The sequence below is a fragment of the Mercenaria mercenaria genome, chromosome 1 (genome assembly GCF_021730395.1).
Source record: "Mercenaria mercenaria strain notata chromosome 1, MADL_Memer_1, whole genome shotgun sequence".
Lineage (NCBI taxonomy): Eukaryota > Metazoa > Mollusca > Bivalvia > Venerida > Veneridae > Mercenaria > Mercenaria mercenaria.
Genome location: NC_069361.1, coordinates 70,932,742 through 70,944,955, shown reverse-complemented (window position 1 = coordinate 70,944,955; position 12,214 = coordinate 70,932,742). Strand labels below are relative to the sequence as shown.

The window sequence follows — 12,214 nt, the reverse complement described above, 5'->3', positions numbered from 1 at the left end:
TGACACAGGAAATGAGAAATGCGCGCAAAATTGCGGAAATTTCAACAATAATAAAGAAGTGTTTTGTTACAAACAATGACATCCGAGTCAGAGCTGTTAGTTTATTGCATTGTAAATGTGACTTCACCCCCGGTATCATTGAACAGGTTTGTTTTATGTGTCGAGTCTGCAGGGATTTTCCTTTTTAAACTGACAACGGAAACCCCAGATTTTTTCTAAAAAATGACTGCAAAATCGGTTGGAATAGCCGAGGCTAATTTGCAGAAATATTATCCACCGCCCCCATGTGGAAGCAGTTTTTTTTTTTTGGAATGGGGTGGTGGTGTTTTGTATGTGTAAAAGCATTGCTCTAAGCTGGAGGAGGGTAGGGGGATTTTACAGTTTGAGGAGAGGGGGTTATTTGAAGGGACCAGATGTGGAGGGGGGTTTTAAGGGAAACAGGCTGATTCGGACCATGGCTGATTCGGACCAAATATTTTGGCTGATTCAGACCACATACTTTGAATAAAAGTAGATAATGACGATATATTTTTGGCTGATTCAAACCACAAACTTTGATTTAAATTATAGTCAATAATGACCATATATTTTGGATGGTTAAGCAATTTTCAGAAAATAATGTTGATTATAGCTTATAAAGAGGTTTAACTTAAAGTAAGGACATAAAATATACATCGTACCAGCAGGTAAGAAGTTTTGACAAACTATAATGCATCATTTATGCATTTAAATAAGGACTTTAATTATTCTTTGCATCAGAGATTAAACTTAATACTCATACATTTTATTTTTCCTCATGACATCAGTGTCAGGAAAACTTAAACAATTTGGTCCGAATAAGCCAAGTAAATTTGGTCCGAATCAGCCATGGTCCGAGTCAGCCTGTATTCATTTTAAGGAAGGGGAGGGGGTATTTTGAGGTAACTGGGGTGTGGAAGGGGGAAATGGGTGGTGAAAATGTCTTCAGGAGAGGGGATAATTTTCTTTTTAAAAAAAAAAGTTCTACCACAAGGGGTGGGGAAATAGGGGATATTTTCTGGAATAGCCAGATGAAAACAAATATGCCTCTTTTTCACAATTCCGAGCATTCTTATTGATCCAATATGCATGTTGTGGCAAACCGTATGACTGTTAAAGATAATAAAAAAAGAAAATATAATATTATTCACAAATCACATTAAAATAGAAGGCAGTGGCTATGATTACGATACCGTAATCCTAACCTCCAGTTCTAGAATTATGGAAGTTCAGTATTCCTAGACAACCCTTTGAAGATAGACTAGGATTACGAAAGTATTTAAGAGTTATCAAATATATGTTAAGACATGCATAAATGATGTTGTAAACTTACTTCTTTCACTTAAAATAACGAAAACGAAATAAGAAAAGCATATACGGATGTTGATTTCGTCTGATTCTATACGCATGGAAATCTAAAGTGACAGGCAAAATAAAAAAAAATTGAAAGTATATTTTTTAAAATTCTTTTGAGCTATTATTAAGAATATAATTCTTCGTTTGTCTGCCAATTTTCAAAAAAAAAATTAATAAATATATTTAGTATAAACAACTCATAAAATTTAAAGTATAGAAACTTTGACCCTCAGATTTCTATAATATTTCCGCGTGCCACCATTAATATATCGTTTAAGATTATACTAACCCAAAGTGACTGATCAATAACACCAAATAATAAGAAGGCCATGAAAAAAACGCTATTTTAAATGACATAAGTAAGTTTATAACACCATTTATGTATGTCCAAACATACATTTGATGCCTCTTAAATACTTACGTAAATAATCCTAGCTTATCCTCAAAGGGTTGTCTAGGAATACGGAAATTCCGTAATTCTAGAATCAGAGGCTAGGATTACGGTACCGTAATCATAGTTACTGCCAAAATAGAAATATACACAACAGAAAATTTTGGCACAAAACTTGTTTATAAATCTAAAATCACTGGGGTAATATATAACCTTATTAGAAACAGTAACCACTTTAATATATTGTAAAACATTTTTGTACGCAAACAGTTATATATCTGTTTTTAATTTTAAAAAAGCCTTAGTTTTTGTTAAGCTAGTACAAATGATCAGAAGTCTTGGTTCAACGAGAAAGCACCTAGCTTTGTCAGAGTTTGAGGGTCATTATTCATTGACAATCCTTAGCATTTTTCTTCAGGGGATTTTTTTAAGTTCAAATGTTGGACTATCAAACTGGAGCAAAAACTCTTAAATTGAAACTTAAATCTATTACTGACAAGAACTGAAGTACAGGTTAAGAGGTTCGGAATAACGAGAAAAAGGGCATACAGTATTTTAGAAATAAAAAAAAATGGGGAAAACCCCCCTTTCAGTGTCTTAAATATAGGGATTTTTCAAAAACAAAGGGGATGCCCCTCAGAGACAAGCAGGATGTCATATACACAAGCAAAACAAGCAATGTTTTATTTTATGATATGTCATTTTAGAGACAATTTTTCACTGGCATTGAACTCTCACAGGAGGATTCTGAAACTGAAGTTTTGATCGCTCTGACTGTGAAGTTTTGAAAAATCTGTGATTCTCTTTCTTTTTTATACGCCCGTTTGAAAAACGGGACGTATTATGGGAACGCCCTTGGCGGGCGGATGGGCGGGCGGGCAGCGTCCGCAGACTTTGTCCGGAGCATATCTTCTACATGCATGGAAGGATTTTGATGAAACTTGGCACAGTTGTTCCCCATCATGAGACGGAGTGTCATGCGCAAGAACCAGGTCCCTAGGTCTAAGGTCAAGGTCACACTTAGAGTCAAATGTCAAATTCAGGAATGACTGTCCGGAGCATATCTTCTTCATGCATGGACGGATTTTGATGAATATTGGCACAATTGTTCATCATCATGAGACGGAGTGTCGTGCACAAGAACCAGGTCCCTAGGTCTAAGGTCAAGGTCACAGCGGTCAAAGCAGGGTTCTCGGAAACGCCGAAATTGGCGTCCCTGTACGCATAATTGGTCCCGGTATACGCGTGTTTATTGCAGCTTGGGACTCTGGGAGTCCCCGGATGCACATTTCTGCAGTGAGACGCAATGAAAATTAATTGATTACATAAACCTGTGAATACACAAGGCTAATATGTGGGGGGAGTCACTCGCTTGTCACTGGTAGCCGGGTATAGCCAATCAGCGTTGCCCGTTTACAGTACACCGAGAGATAAGCTGCATATGTATAATTAACTCGAATGTATACATGTGATTGTCGGCGTGATTGCATAGGTGACAATTTCTAATTGTTAACGATGGATTACGTAGTGTTTGGAGTAACTCCGATTGTTTTTAGCTCGACTATTCATAGAATAGTAGAGCTATTGGACTTGCCCATGCGTGGGCGTCGGTGTCGGCGTCCGCATCGGCGTCTGCGTCCCGATTTGGTTAAGTTTTTATATGTAAGCTGGTATCTCAGCAACCACTTGTGGGAATGGATTGAAACTTCACACACTTATTCACTGTGATAAACTGACTTACATTGCACAGGTTCCATAACTCTGTTTTGCTTTTTTACAAAATTATGCCCCTTTTTTGACTTAGAAATTTTTTGTTAAGGTTTTGTATGTAAGCTGGTATCTCAGTAACCACTTGTGGGAATGGATTGAAACTTCACACACTTATTTACTGTGATAAACTGACTTACATTGCACAGGTTCCATAACTCTATTTTGCTTTTTTACAAAATTATGCCCCTTTTTCGACTTAGAATTTTTTGGTTAAGGTTTTGAATGTAAGCTGGTATCTCAGTACTCACTTATGGGAATGGATTGAAACTTCACACACTTGTTCACTGTCATGATCTGATATGCACAAAGCAGGTCCCATAACTTTATTTTGCTTTTTTACAAAATTATGCCCGTTTTTCAACATAGAAATTTTTGGTTAAGTTTTTGTATGTAAGCTGGTATCTCAGTATCCACTAATGGGAAAGAATTGAAACTTCACACACTAGTTCACTGTCATGATATGACATGCAGTGCAAAGGGTCAATAACTCAACTTTGCATTTTACAAAATTATGCCCCTTTTTCAACTTAGGAGTTTTTGGGTTAAATTCTTATATGTAAGCTGGTATCTCAGTACCCACTAATGGGAATGGATTGAAACTTCATACACTTGTCCACTGTCATGAGCTGATAAGCACTATGCAGGTTCCATAACCCTATTTTACTTTTTATACGCCCAAAGGGACGTATTATGTTATGACGCTGGTGTCCGTCCGTCCGTCCGTCTGTCCGTTAGCAATTTCGTGTCCGCTCTGTAACTCTTGAACCCCTTGAAGGATTTCAAGGAAACTTTACACAAATGTTCACCACACCGAGACGATGTGCAGACCGCATGTTTTGGATGTCTCACTTCAAGGTCAAGGTCACACTTAGGAGTCAAAGGTCATATCAGTTTGTTTCGTGTCCGCTCTGTAACTCTTGAACCCCTTGAAGGATTTCAAAGAAACTTGACACAAATGTTCACCACACCAAGACGACGTGCAGAGCGCATGTTCCGGATGACTTGCTTCAAGGTCAAGGTCACACTTAGGGGTCAAAAGTCATATCAGTTTGTTTCGTGTCCGCTCTGTAACTCTTGAACTGCTGGAAGGATTTCAAAGAAACTTGGCAGAAATGTTCACCACATTGTAACGATGTGCAGAGCGCATGTTCTGGATGACTCGCTTCAAGGTCAAGGTCACACTTAAGGGTCAAAGGTCATATATGACTTTGCTTTGTGTATATTGGTCTGCATTGCAGTGGTCTTGTTTTTATTTGGCAGATCTCTTTTTAGCTCATCTGATTTTTTGAAAAAAAATGATGAGTTATTGTCATCACTTGAGCGGTTGTAGGCGTCGGCGTCGGCGTCTGCGTCTGCGTCGGCGTTGCCTGGTTAAGTTTTATGTTTAGGTCAGCTTTTCTCCTAATCTATCAAAGCTATTGCTTTGAAACTTGGAATACTTGTTCACCATCATAAGCTGACCCTGTATAGCAAGAAACATAACTCCATCTTGCTTTTTGCAAGATTTATGGCCCCTTTTGTACTTAGAAAATATCAGATTTCTTGGTTAAGTTTTATGTTTAGGTCAACTTTTCTCCTAAACTATCAAAGCTATTGCTTTGAAACTTGGAATACTTGTTCACCATCATAAGCAGACCCTGTACGTCAAGAATCATAACTCCATCTTGCTTTTTGCAAGATTTATTGCCCCTTTTGGACTTAGAAAATCAGTTTTCTTGGTTAAGTTTTATGTTTAGGTCAGCTTTTATCCTAAACTATCAAAGCTATTGCTTTAAAACTTGCAACACTTGTTTACCATCATAAGTTGACCCTGTATAGCAAGAAACATAACTCCGTCCTGCTTTTTGCAAGATTTATGGCCCCTTTTTGACTTAGAAAATATCAGATTTCTTGGTTAAGTCTTATGTTTAGGTCAACTTTTTCTCTTAAACTATCAAAGCTATTGCTTTGAAACTTGCAACACTTGTTCACCATCATAAGCTGACCCTGTACAGCAAGCAACATAACTCCATCCTGCTTTTTGCAACAATTATTGCCCCTTTTGGACTTAGAAAATCATTTTCTTGGTTGAGTATTATGTTTAAGTCAACTTTTCTCATAAACTATTAAAGCTATTGCTTTAAAACTTGCAACAGTTTTTCACCATCATAAGTGGACACTGTACATCAAGAAACATAACTCTATCCTGCTTTTTGCAAGAATGATGGCCCTTTTTAGACTTAGAAAATCATGGGTAGGACAATATTTCTATTACACAAAAAAAATCAGATGAGCGTCAGCACCCGCAAGGCGGTGCTCTTGTTTGTACTTACAATAATTTTTTTTTTTTTTAATTACTTCCCTTTTATGTTACTATAAATAGCTTATTTTGAAACTTTTTATTATTGGCCGTAGGGAAAAACCGAGACCACTTTTCTGTGGTACAACATGGATGGTACCTCCAATTTTAAGGTGTATTTTTACATACCTATACCTGATAAGGATTTTTTTGTAGACTTTGATTTTTTTTTTTGTGGACTTAGATTTGTTTTTTGAAGTTTCCCTTTTGTTGTTCCAGTCCTTTGGGGCTACAACAGTCAAGTTCTTAAAATTTTGCTCCAATCCTATGATGTAAGCCTTCGGGCGTATATTGCCCCGCATGGCGGCGCTCTTGTTTACTAAATTATGCCCCTTTTTCGACTTTCTTATTCATTCAAGCGACAAGGCTGTTAAATAGTCGAGCGTTGCTGTCCTCCGACAGCTCTTGTTTCACGTACTAATTACCAGGCAGTTTTAAAAAACATTTTTAGAAGTGATAATTAGGAATGAATGTCCGAGTAATTTTAAGATGCTGTCGATGCCAGTCTTAGTAACGTGATTATTTTTCTGCAAAATCAATGATGTTACTGAAGAAGCATTTGTTAATATGTTGATCATAGAAATACTGTGCATTCTTAATGTATTTTAGACCGAATGTTTTAACTTTTAATAAATATTAAAATAAAAGCAGTAATTGTTCCTGTATTTTCTTTTCACTGTATGTTTATATACGTTTCCATTTTGAAATAAAAAGGTAAAGATAAAATTATCACCAGGAATTTTTTCTAACTTGATATTTTTACAAGGGGAATTTTGTCCACCTTGATAATTTCACAGGGGGATTTTGTCCAGGAAGATAAGAAACAGCAGGGATGGGGCAGAGAGGGGGGAGGGAGGTGTTGTGCAGGGGTGATTTTGTCCTACATAAATTTTTGACTACATTTTACCTATTTTACCTTTACCTTCTCATCGCACCTTAACAATATTTGGATGAAGAATTGTGATTACAAAATGTCTGTTGGTCTACACTTAATTTGACAGTACAATAGAGGCCTGTGTTTTGATGAAACATTTAAGTCTGTCCGTCAGTCTAGTCAGTAGTTGGGACTGCAGCTTTTTCAGCTTTGGGAGTCCCAGGACTGTAACTTGAAATTGCTAGTGAGAACCCTGGGTCAAAGGATAAAAGAATGAAAACTTTGTGCGGAGCATTTCTTCTTCATGCATAGAGGGATTTTGATATAACTAGGCACAAATGTTCACCACCACAAGACGGAGTGTCATGCGCAAGAACCAGGTCCCTAGGTCTAAGGTCAAGGTCACACTTAAAGGCCAAAGGTCAGATACAAGAATGACTTTGTCCGGAGCATATCTTCTTCATGCATGGAGGGATTTTGATATAACTTGGCACAAATATTCACCACCACGAGATGGAGTGTCATGCCCAAGAACCAGGTCCCTAGGTCTAAGGTCAAGGTCACACTTAGAGGTCAAAGGATAAAAGAATGAAAACTTTGTGCGGAGCATTTCTTCTTCATGCATAGAGGGATTTTGATATAACTTGGCACAAATGTTCACCACCACAAGATGGAGTGTCATGCGCAAGAACCAGGTCCCCGGGTCTTAGGTCCAGGTCACACACAGGCCAAAGGTCAGATACAAGAATGACTTTGTCCGAAGCATTTCTTCTTCATACATGGAGGGATTTTGATGTAACTTGGCACAATTATACACCATCATGTGACGAAGTGTCATGCATAGTTCCCTTCTTTAGAATTACTTCCCTTTGTTGTTACTATAAATAGCTTATATTGTAACTTTTTCATTACTAGTCGTAGGGAAAAATCGAGACCACTTTTCTGTAGTACAACATGCATGTTGTAAACATCCAATTTTTGAGGTGTATTTTGACCAATCTCTACCAGGTAAGGATTTTTGTGTGGACTTACAATTTTTTTTTTTTTTGGATTTTTTTTTAAAGATTAACTTCCCTTAGTTGTTGCTATAAATAACTTATATTGTAACTTTTTTATAATTGACCGTAGGGAAAAACCAAGACCACTTTTCTGTGGTACAACATAGATGTTACTTTCCAATTTTAGGTGTATTTTAAGGTATCTCTACCTGTCAAGGAGTTTTTTTGTGGACTTAGAAAAACAAAAGAATTACAATGATTACTAAACAACCACAAAATTAAAATTCCATCTGCAAATACAGGTGCTAGAGTAAAGAAATTTGCTGTGATGGGCGTATATTGTGACATTCTGGCACTCTTGTTGCTCATTTGTATTTTTGTCTGCAATAATAGAGCTACTTGTGTTGCCAGTTGGTAGCATTGACAACAACTGTAAATTCACAACACGTCAGAAAAAAGCTGACATGTTATTAAAAAACATTCTTTCTTTCCCCGATAGTAAAAAGTAGTTGATGTCTAATTGTGAGACATATATTTTTATGAAACTTGATAATGATTTTTTCAGCCTGAAACTCTAGTTTTACTGATGGAGGTCACAGGGGATCATTTTTAGCTCGACTGTTCGAAGAAAAGTAGAGCTCTCTTACTCGCCACGGCGTCGGCGTCACACCTTGGTTAAGTTTTTCGTACCAGTCCACATTTTGACAAAGTCTTTTGAGGTAAAGGTTTGAAACTTTCAGCACTTGTTTACCATCACCATGGCCAGTTATAGGCAAGAGCACATAACTCCATCATGGATTTTGGCTGAATTATGGCCCCATTTGACTTAGAAATCATGGTTAAATTTTTCGTACCAGTTCATATTTTGACAAAGTCTTTTGAGATAAAGCTTTGAAACTTTCAGCACTTGTTTACCATCACCATTTCCAGTTGTAGGCAAGAGTACATAACTCCGTCAAGGATTTTGGCTGAATTATAGCCCCTTTCGACTTAGAAATCTTGGTTAAGTTTTTCGTACCAGTTCATATTTTGACAAAGTCTTTTGAGATAAAGCTTTGAAACTTTCAACACTTGTTAACCATCACCATGTCCAGTTATAGGCAAGAGCACATAACTCCATCAAGGATTTTGGCTGAATTATTGCCCCTTTTGACTTAGAAATCTGGGTTAAGTTTTTTGTACCAGTTCATATTTTGACAAAGTCTTTGAAGATAAAGCTTTTAAACTTTCAACACCTGTTTACCATCACCATGTCCAGTTATAGGCAAGAGTACATAACTTCATCTAGGATTTTAGCTGAATTATTGCCCCTTTTGACTTAGAAATCTTCGTTAAGTTTTTAGTACCAGTTCATATTTTGTGTAAAGTGTTTGACATATGGCTTTGAAACTTTTATCACTTGTTCATTATGATAGTCTCTATCAGTAGGAAAGAGTACATAACTCTGTCGTATATTTTGGCTGAATTATTGCCCTTTTTGGACTTGGAAATTGGTTCTGATTTCATACAAGTCCACGTTTTGTCAAAACTATTTGACATATGGCTTTTAAACTTTGAACAATTGTTTATCATCATGATTTCCATCTGTAGGCAAGAGTACATAATTCTGACAACTCTTTTGGCTGAACAGTGGCCTTTTTTGGACTTTGAAATTGGTTCACACATTCACATTTAGTGCAAGACTTATCGAAATCCACAAATACAGGAACATTGTTTGTCTAATGTATTTTTTTCTTTTGTCTGAATATCTGTAGAAATATTTTGACCCCATTCTTCAATCAATTCTTCGAATAGTCGAGCGCGCTGTCATCCGACAGCTCTTGTTAGTTTTATCGATGGAGGTAACAGGGGTTCATTATTTAGAACAGTAAATGCGTCATATAATATGTGACCAAAGGGAAAGTATTCTTGTGAACAAAACATTGCATTTGCGCAAAGAACTTTACCTAGCTGTTTTTGCTGTGTATGTAGCTTTAAGGTTTATTAATCCTTCTAAAACAGAAGTCGTGGTTTTCTCTTTTAGAAATATTATAGTCCAACTTTCATTAACCTTCAGTATTTAAATACCACTTGACGATCACAAACATCTTGGTCTTGCAATAAGCTGTGATGGCAATTGGCACACCTTTTGTACATAGTTTGAAATTTTCCTGTCTATATTTTAAGTGTTGTTATTTCTTTTTCAATGATTAGGAGAAAGGAAACTGGAGCATTTTACTACCATTTAGCAGTGCCAATTCAAGACCAGTTAGTTATCTTCTGTGAGGGGAATTGGAACTCGTCTGAGACAGAATATACTGTCACACTCACATACAAAGATGATGAAATAGAACTTGGAAAAATTACAAACAGCAGCAGGTACGTATACACATTATTTTTCAGTTCTTGAAAGCTATTGGTAGGGATGGGAAAGAAACATACTGGTAAGAAGGTACTGGTACAATTTATTGCCAGTGCCACACAATCTTCTCTGATGTACATGGCTCATTGACCCATAATATATACAATGTATGATACAGGTTGGTTATTTCCACCTTCATGCAAAACCGTAATCTACAACTTTACATTAGGAACCAAAGTCACTTGATGAAATAAAACTTTTTTAGCAGACATATGTGTAAAACTAAATTATAAAAAGTATATATTTTGTACACATATACACAACCTGTACATTTATTGAATTCTTTATACCTCTATTACTTTAGGTGTTTGTTTTGGAAGCGAGCTGGGACTGAAGTTCCTGATTCAATGACAAGTGAAGAGGAGAAAGGCCTGGCAAAATTGTTGGTAGAAGCGACAGAGGTGCCGATACAAGTGGAAAATATGGAGACAACAACAGATGCTAAAAATAAAACAGACTTGAGACTGGTTAATGAAAATACACCACAGGTTAGTGTTATAAATGATTTAAACTTAAACTGGACAGGTAAATTGATATGATTATTGGTCTTTGAACAACACAAATTTTCAGCCTAATAAAAATCTGCAAATAATGTTTCTAAATCTGTCATATTTTATTTGTTGTTTTATTTCCATTATGTGTCCTTTGATGTTGGATTTTCTCCAATATGTTTTAAAAGGCTTAAAAATCCTATTTAGCTCATGCTACTAAAAATGTTCATGTTCATACAAATGTACTTCAAGCATTATATCCAACTGGTGAGTTTAGTTGATTTCTTCTCAGTAACTTGCAGCTTCAGTATACTGTTTTCAGTTACCGGGAGAAACTGAGAATACTCCAGAAAGACCTCAGAAGAAAAGGAAGACGAGTTTAAGTAAAGATGAGAAAACACCAACAGGGCAAGCAACAAAGAAACAAAAGACACAAAAAGTACCAACAAGATTAAGAAAACCAAAGGAGGACAGTGAACCGAAAAGCAGAGATGAATCTCCAAAGACGGATAAAAAGTTGGAAAAAATAGACACAAAACTAACTAAAAATAAACAAAAATTGTCAGTGTCTGAAAAGGAGGCCGACAGTAATGAAAAGTCAGACAAAAAAGACAAGAAGTCAAAAGAAAAGGATTCCACACCAGATACAGAACAAAAGTCAAGTAGTATGAAAAAGGTAGATCAGAATACAGAAAATGTTTCTAGTACTAAAGACTCTAATACTCCTAAAACTGGAAAAAATCCTAAAGGTAGTGTATCAAAACAAGGAAAGCTTACTCCTAGGTCAAATGTAGAACAAAATGTTAATGGTGATAAAAATGAAGAAAATGAGGTTGATAAGAAACAAAATGAAAAAGTAAGAAGGAAATCTGAAACAAAGAAGAAAACCGATGTATCTGAGGACACTGAAGTAAAAGCGAAAAGAACTAGAAAGAAAAAAGACAATCAAAATGATAGCATTGTGGAAGATAGGGAAAATAATGGCTTAGATGATAGTAAACTTGCAAATATGGACAAGGAAAATGTGCAAGTTGATAGCAATATTCCAGCTAATGAAACTGATCTCAAAACAGATGCATTACAAAAATTACCAGGGAAAGAATCAAAAAGTTCACTTGCAATATCTTCAACAGGGAAGGCAGCAACATGCAAAGATCTCACACTTAGAGGTAAGTATGAATGGAACAGAACTGCTGTTAAAGGGATCTGATGATGTTTTATTTTGCAGGGGTTTATTTTTAGCTCGACTATTCGAAGAATAGTCTAGCTATTCTACTCACCCTGGCGTCGGCGTCACACCTTGGTTAAGTTTTTGCATGCAAGTACATACAGCTATCATTTAAAGGCATATAGCTTTGAAACTTATTTATTCTTTTTCTAGGTCAATTACCAACCTCACTGGGTCAAGTTCCATAACTCTAACATGTATTTTGAGCAAATTATGCCCCCTTTTGGACTTAGAAAATTCTGGTTAAAGTTTTTACATGCAAGTTACTATCTCCAAAACTAATGCAGATATTGAATTGAAACTTCACATGTGTCTTCGGGGTTATAAAACTAGTTGATAGCACCAAGTC

The 12,214-nt window shown here is 36.3% G+C and overlaps 1 protein-coding gene across 1 annotated transcript in view; it reads left to right on the top strand.

Moving 5' to 3' along the window:
- Nucleotides 1-12,214, top strand: part of LOC123534807 (uncharacterized) — a 29,222-nt gene continuing 17,008 nt past the window's right edge. The window contains exons 1-4 of the mRNA XM_045317239.2: nucleotides 1-146; nucleotides 9,939-10,103; nucleotides 10,451-10,634; nucleotides 10,960-11,806. Of these exons, the coding sequence (XP_045173174.2) occupies nucleotides 76-146; nucleotides 9,939-10,103; nucleotides 10,451-10,634; nucleotides 10,960-11,806 (1,267 nt within the window). The 5' untranslated portion in view covers nucleotides 1-75. The remainder of the gene's footprint in view (nucleotides 147-9,938; nucleotides 10,104-10,450; nucleotides 10,635-10,959; nucleotides 11,807-12,214) is intronic.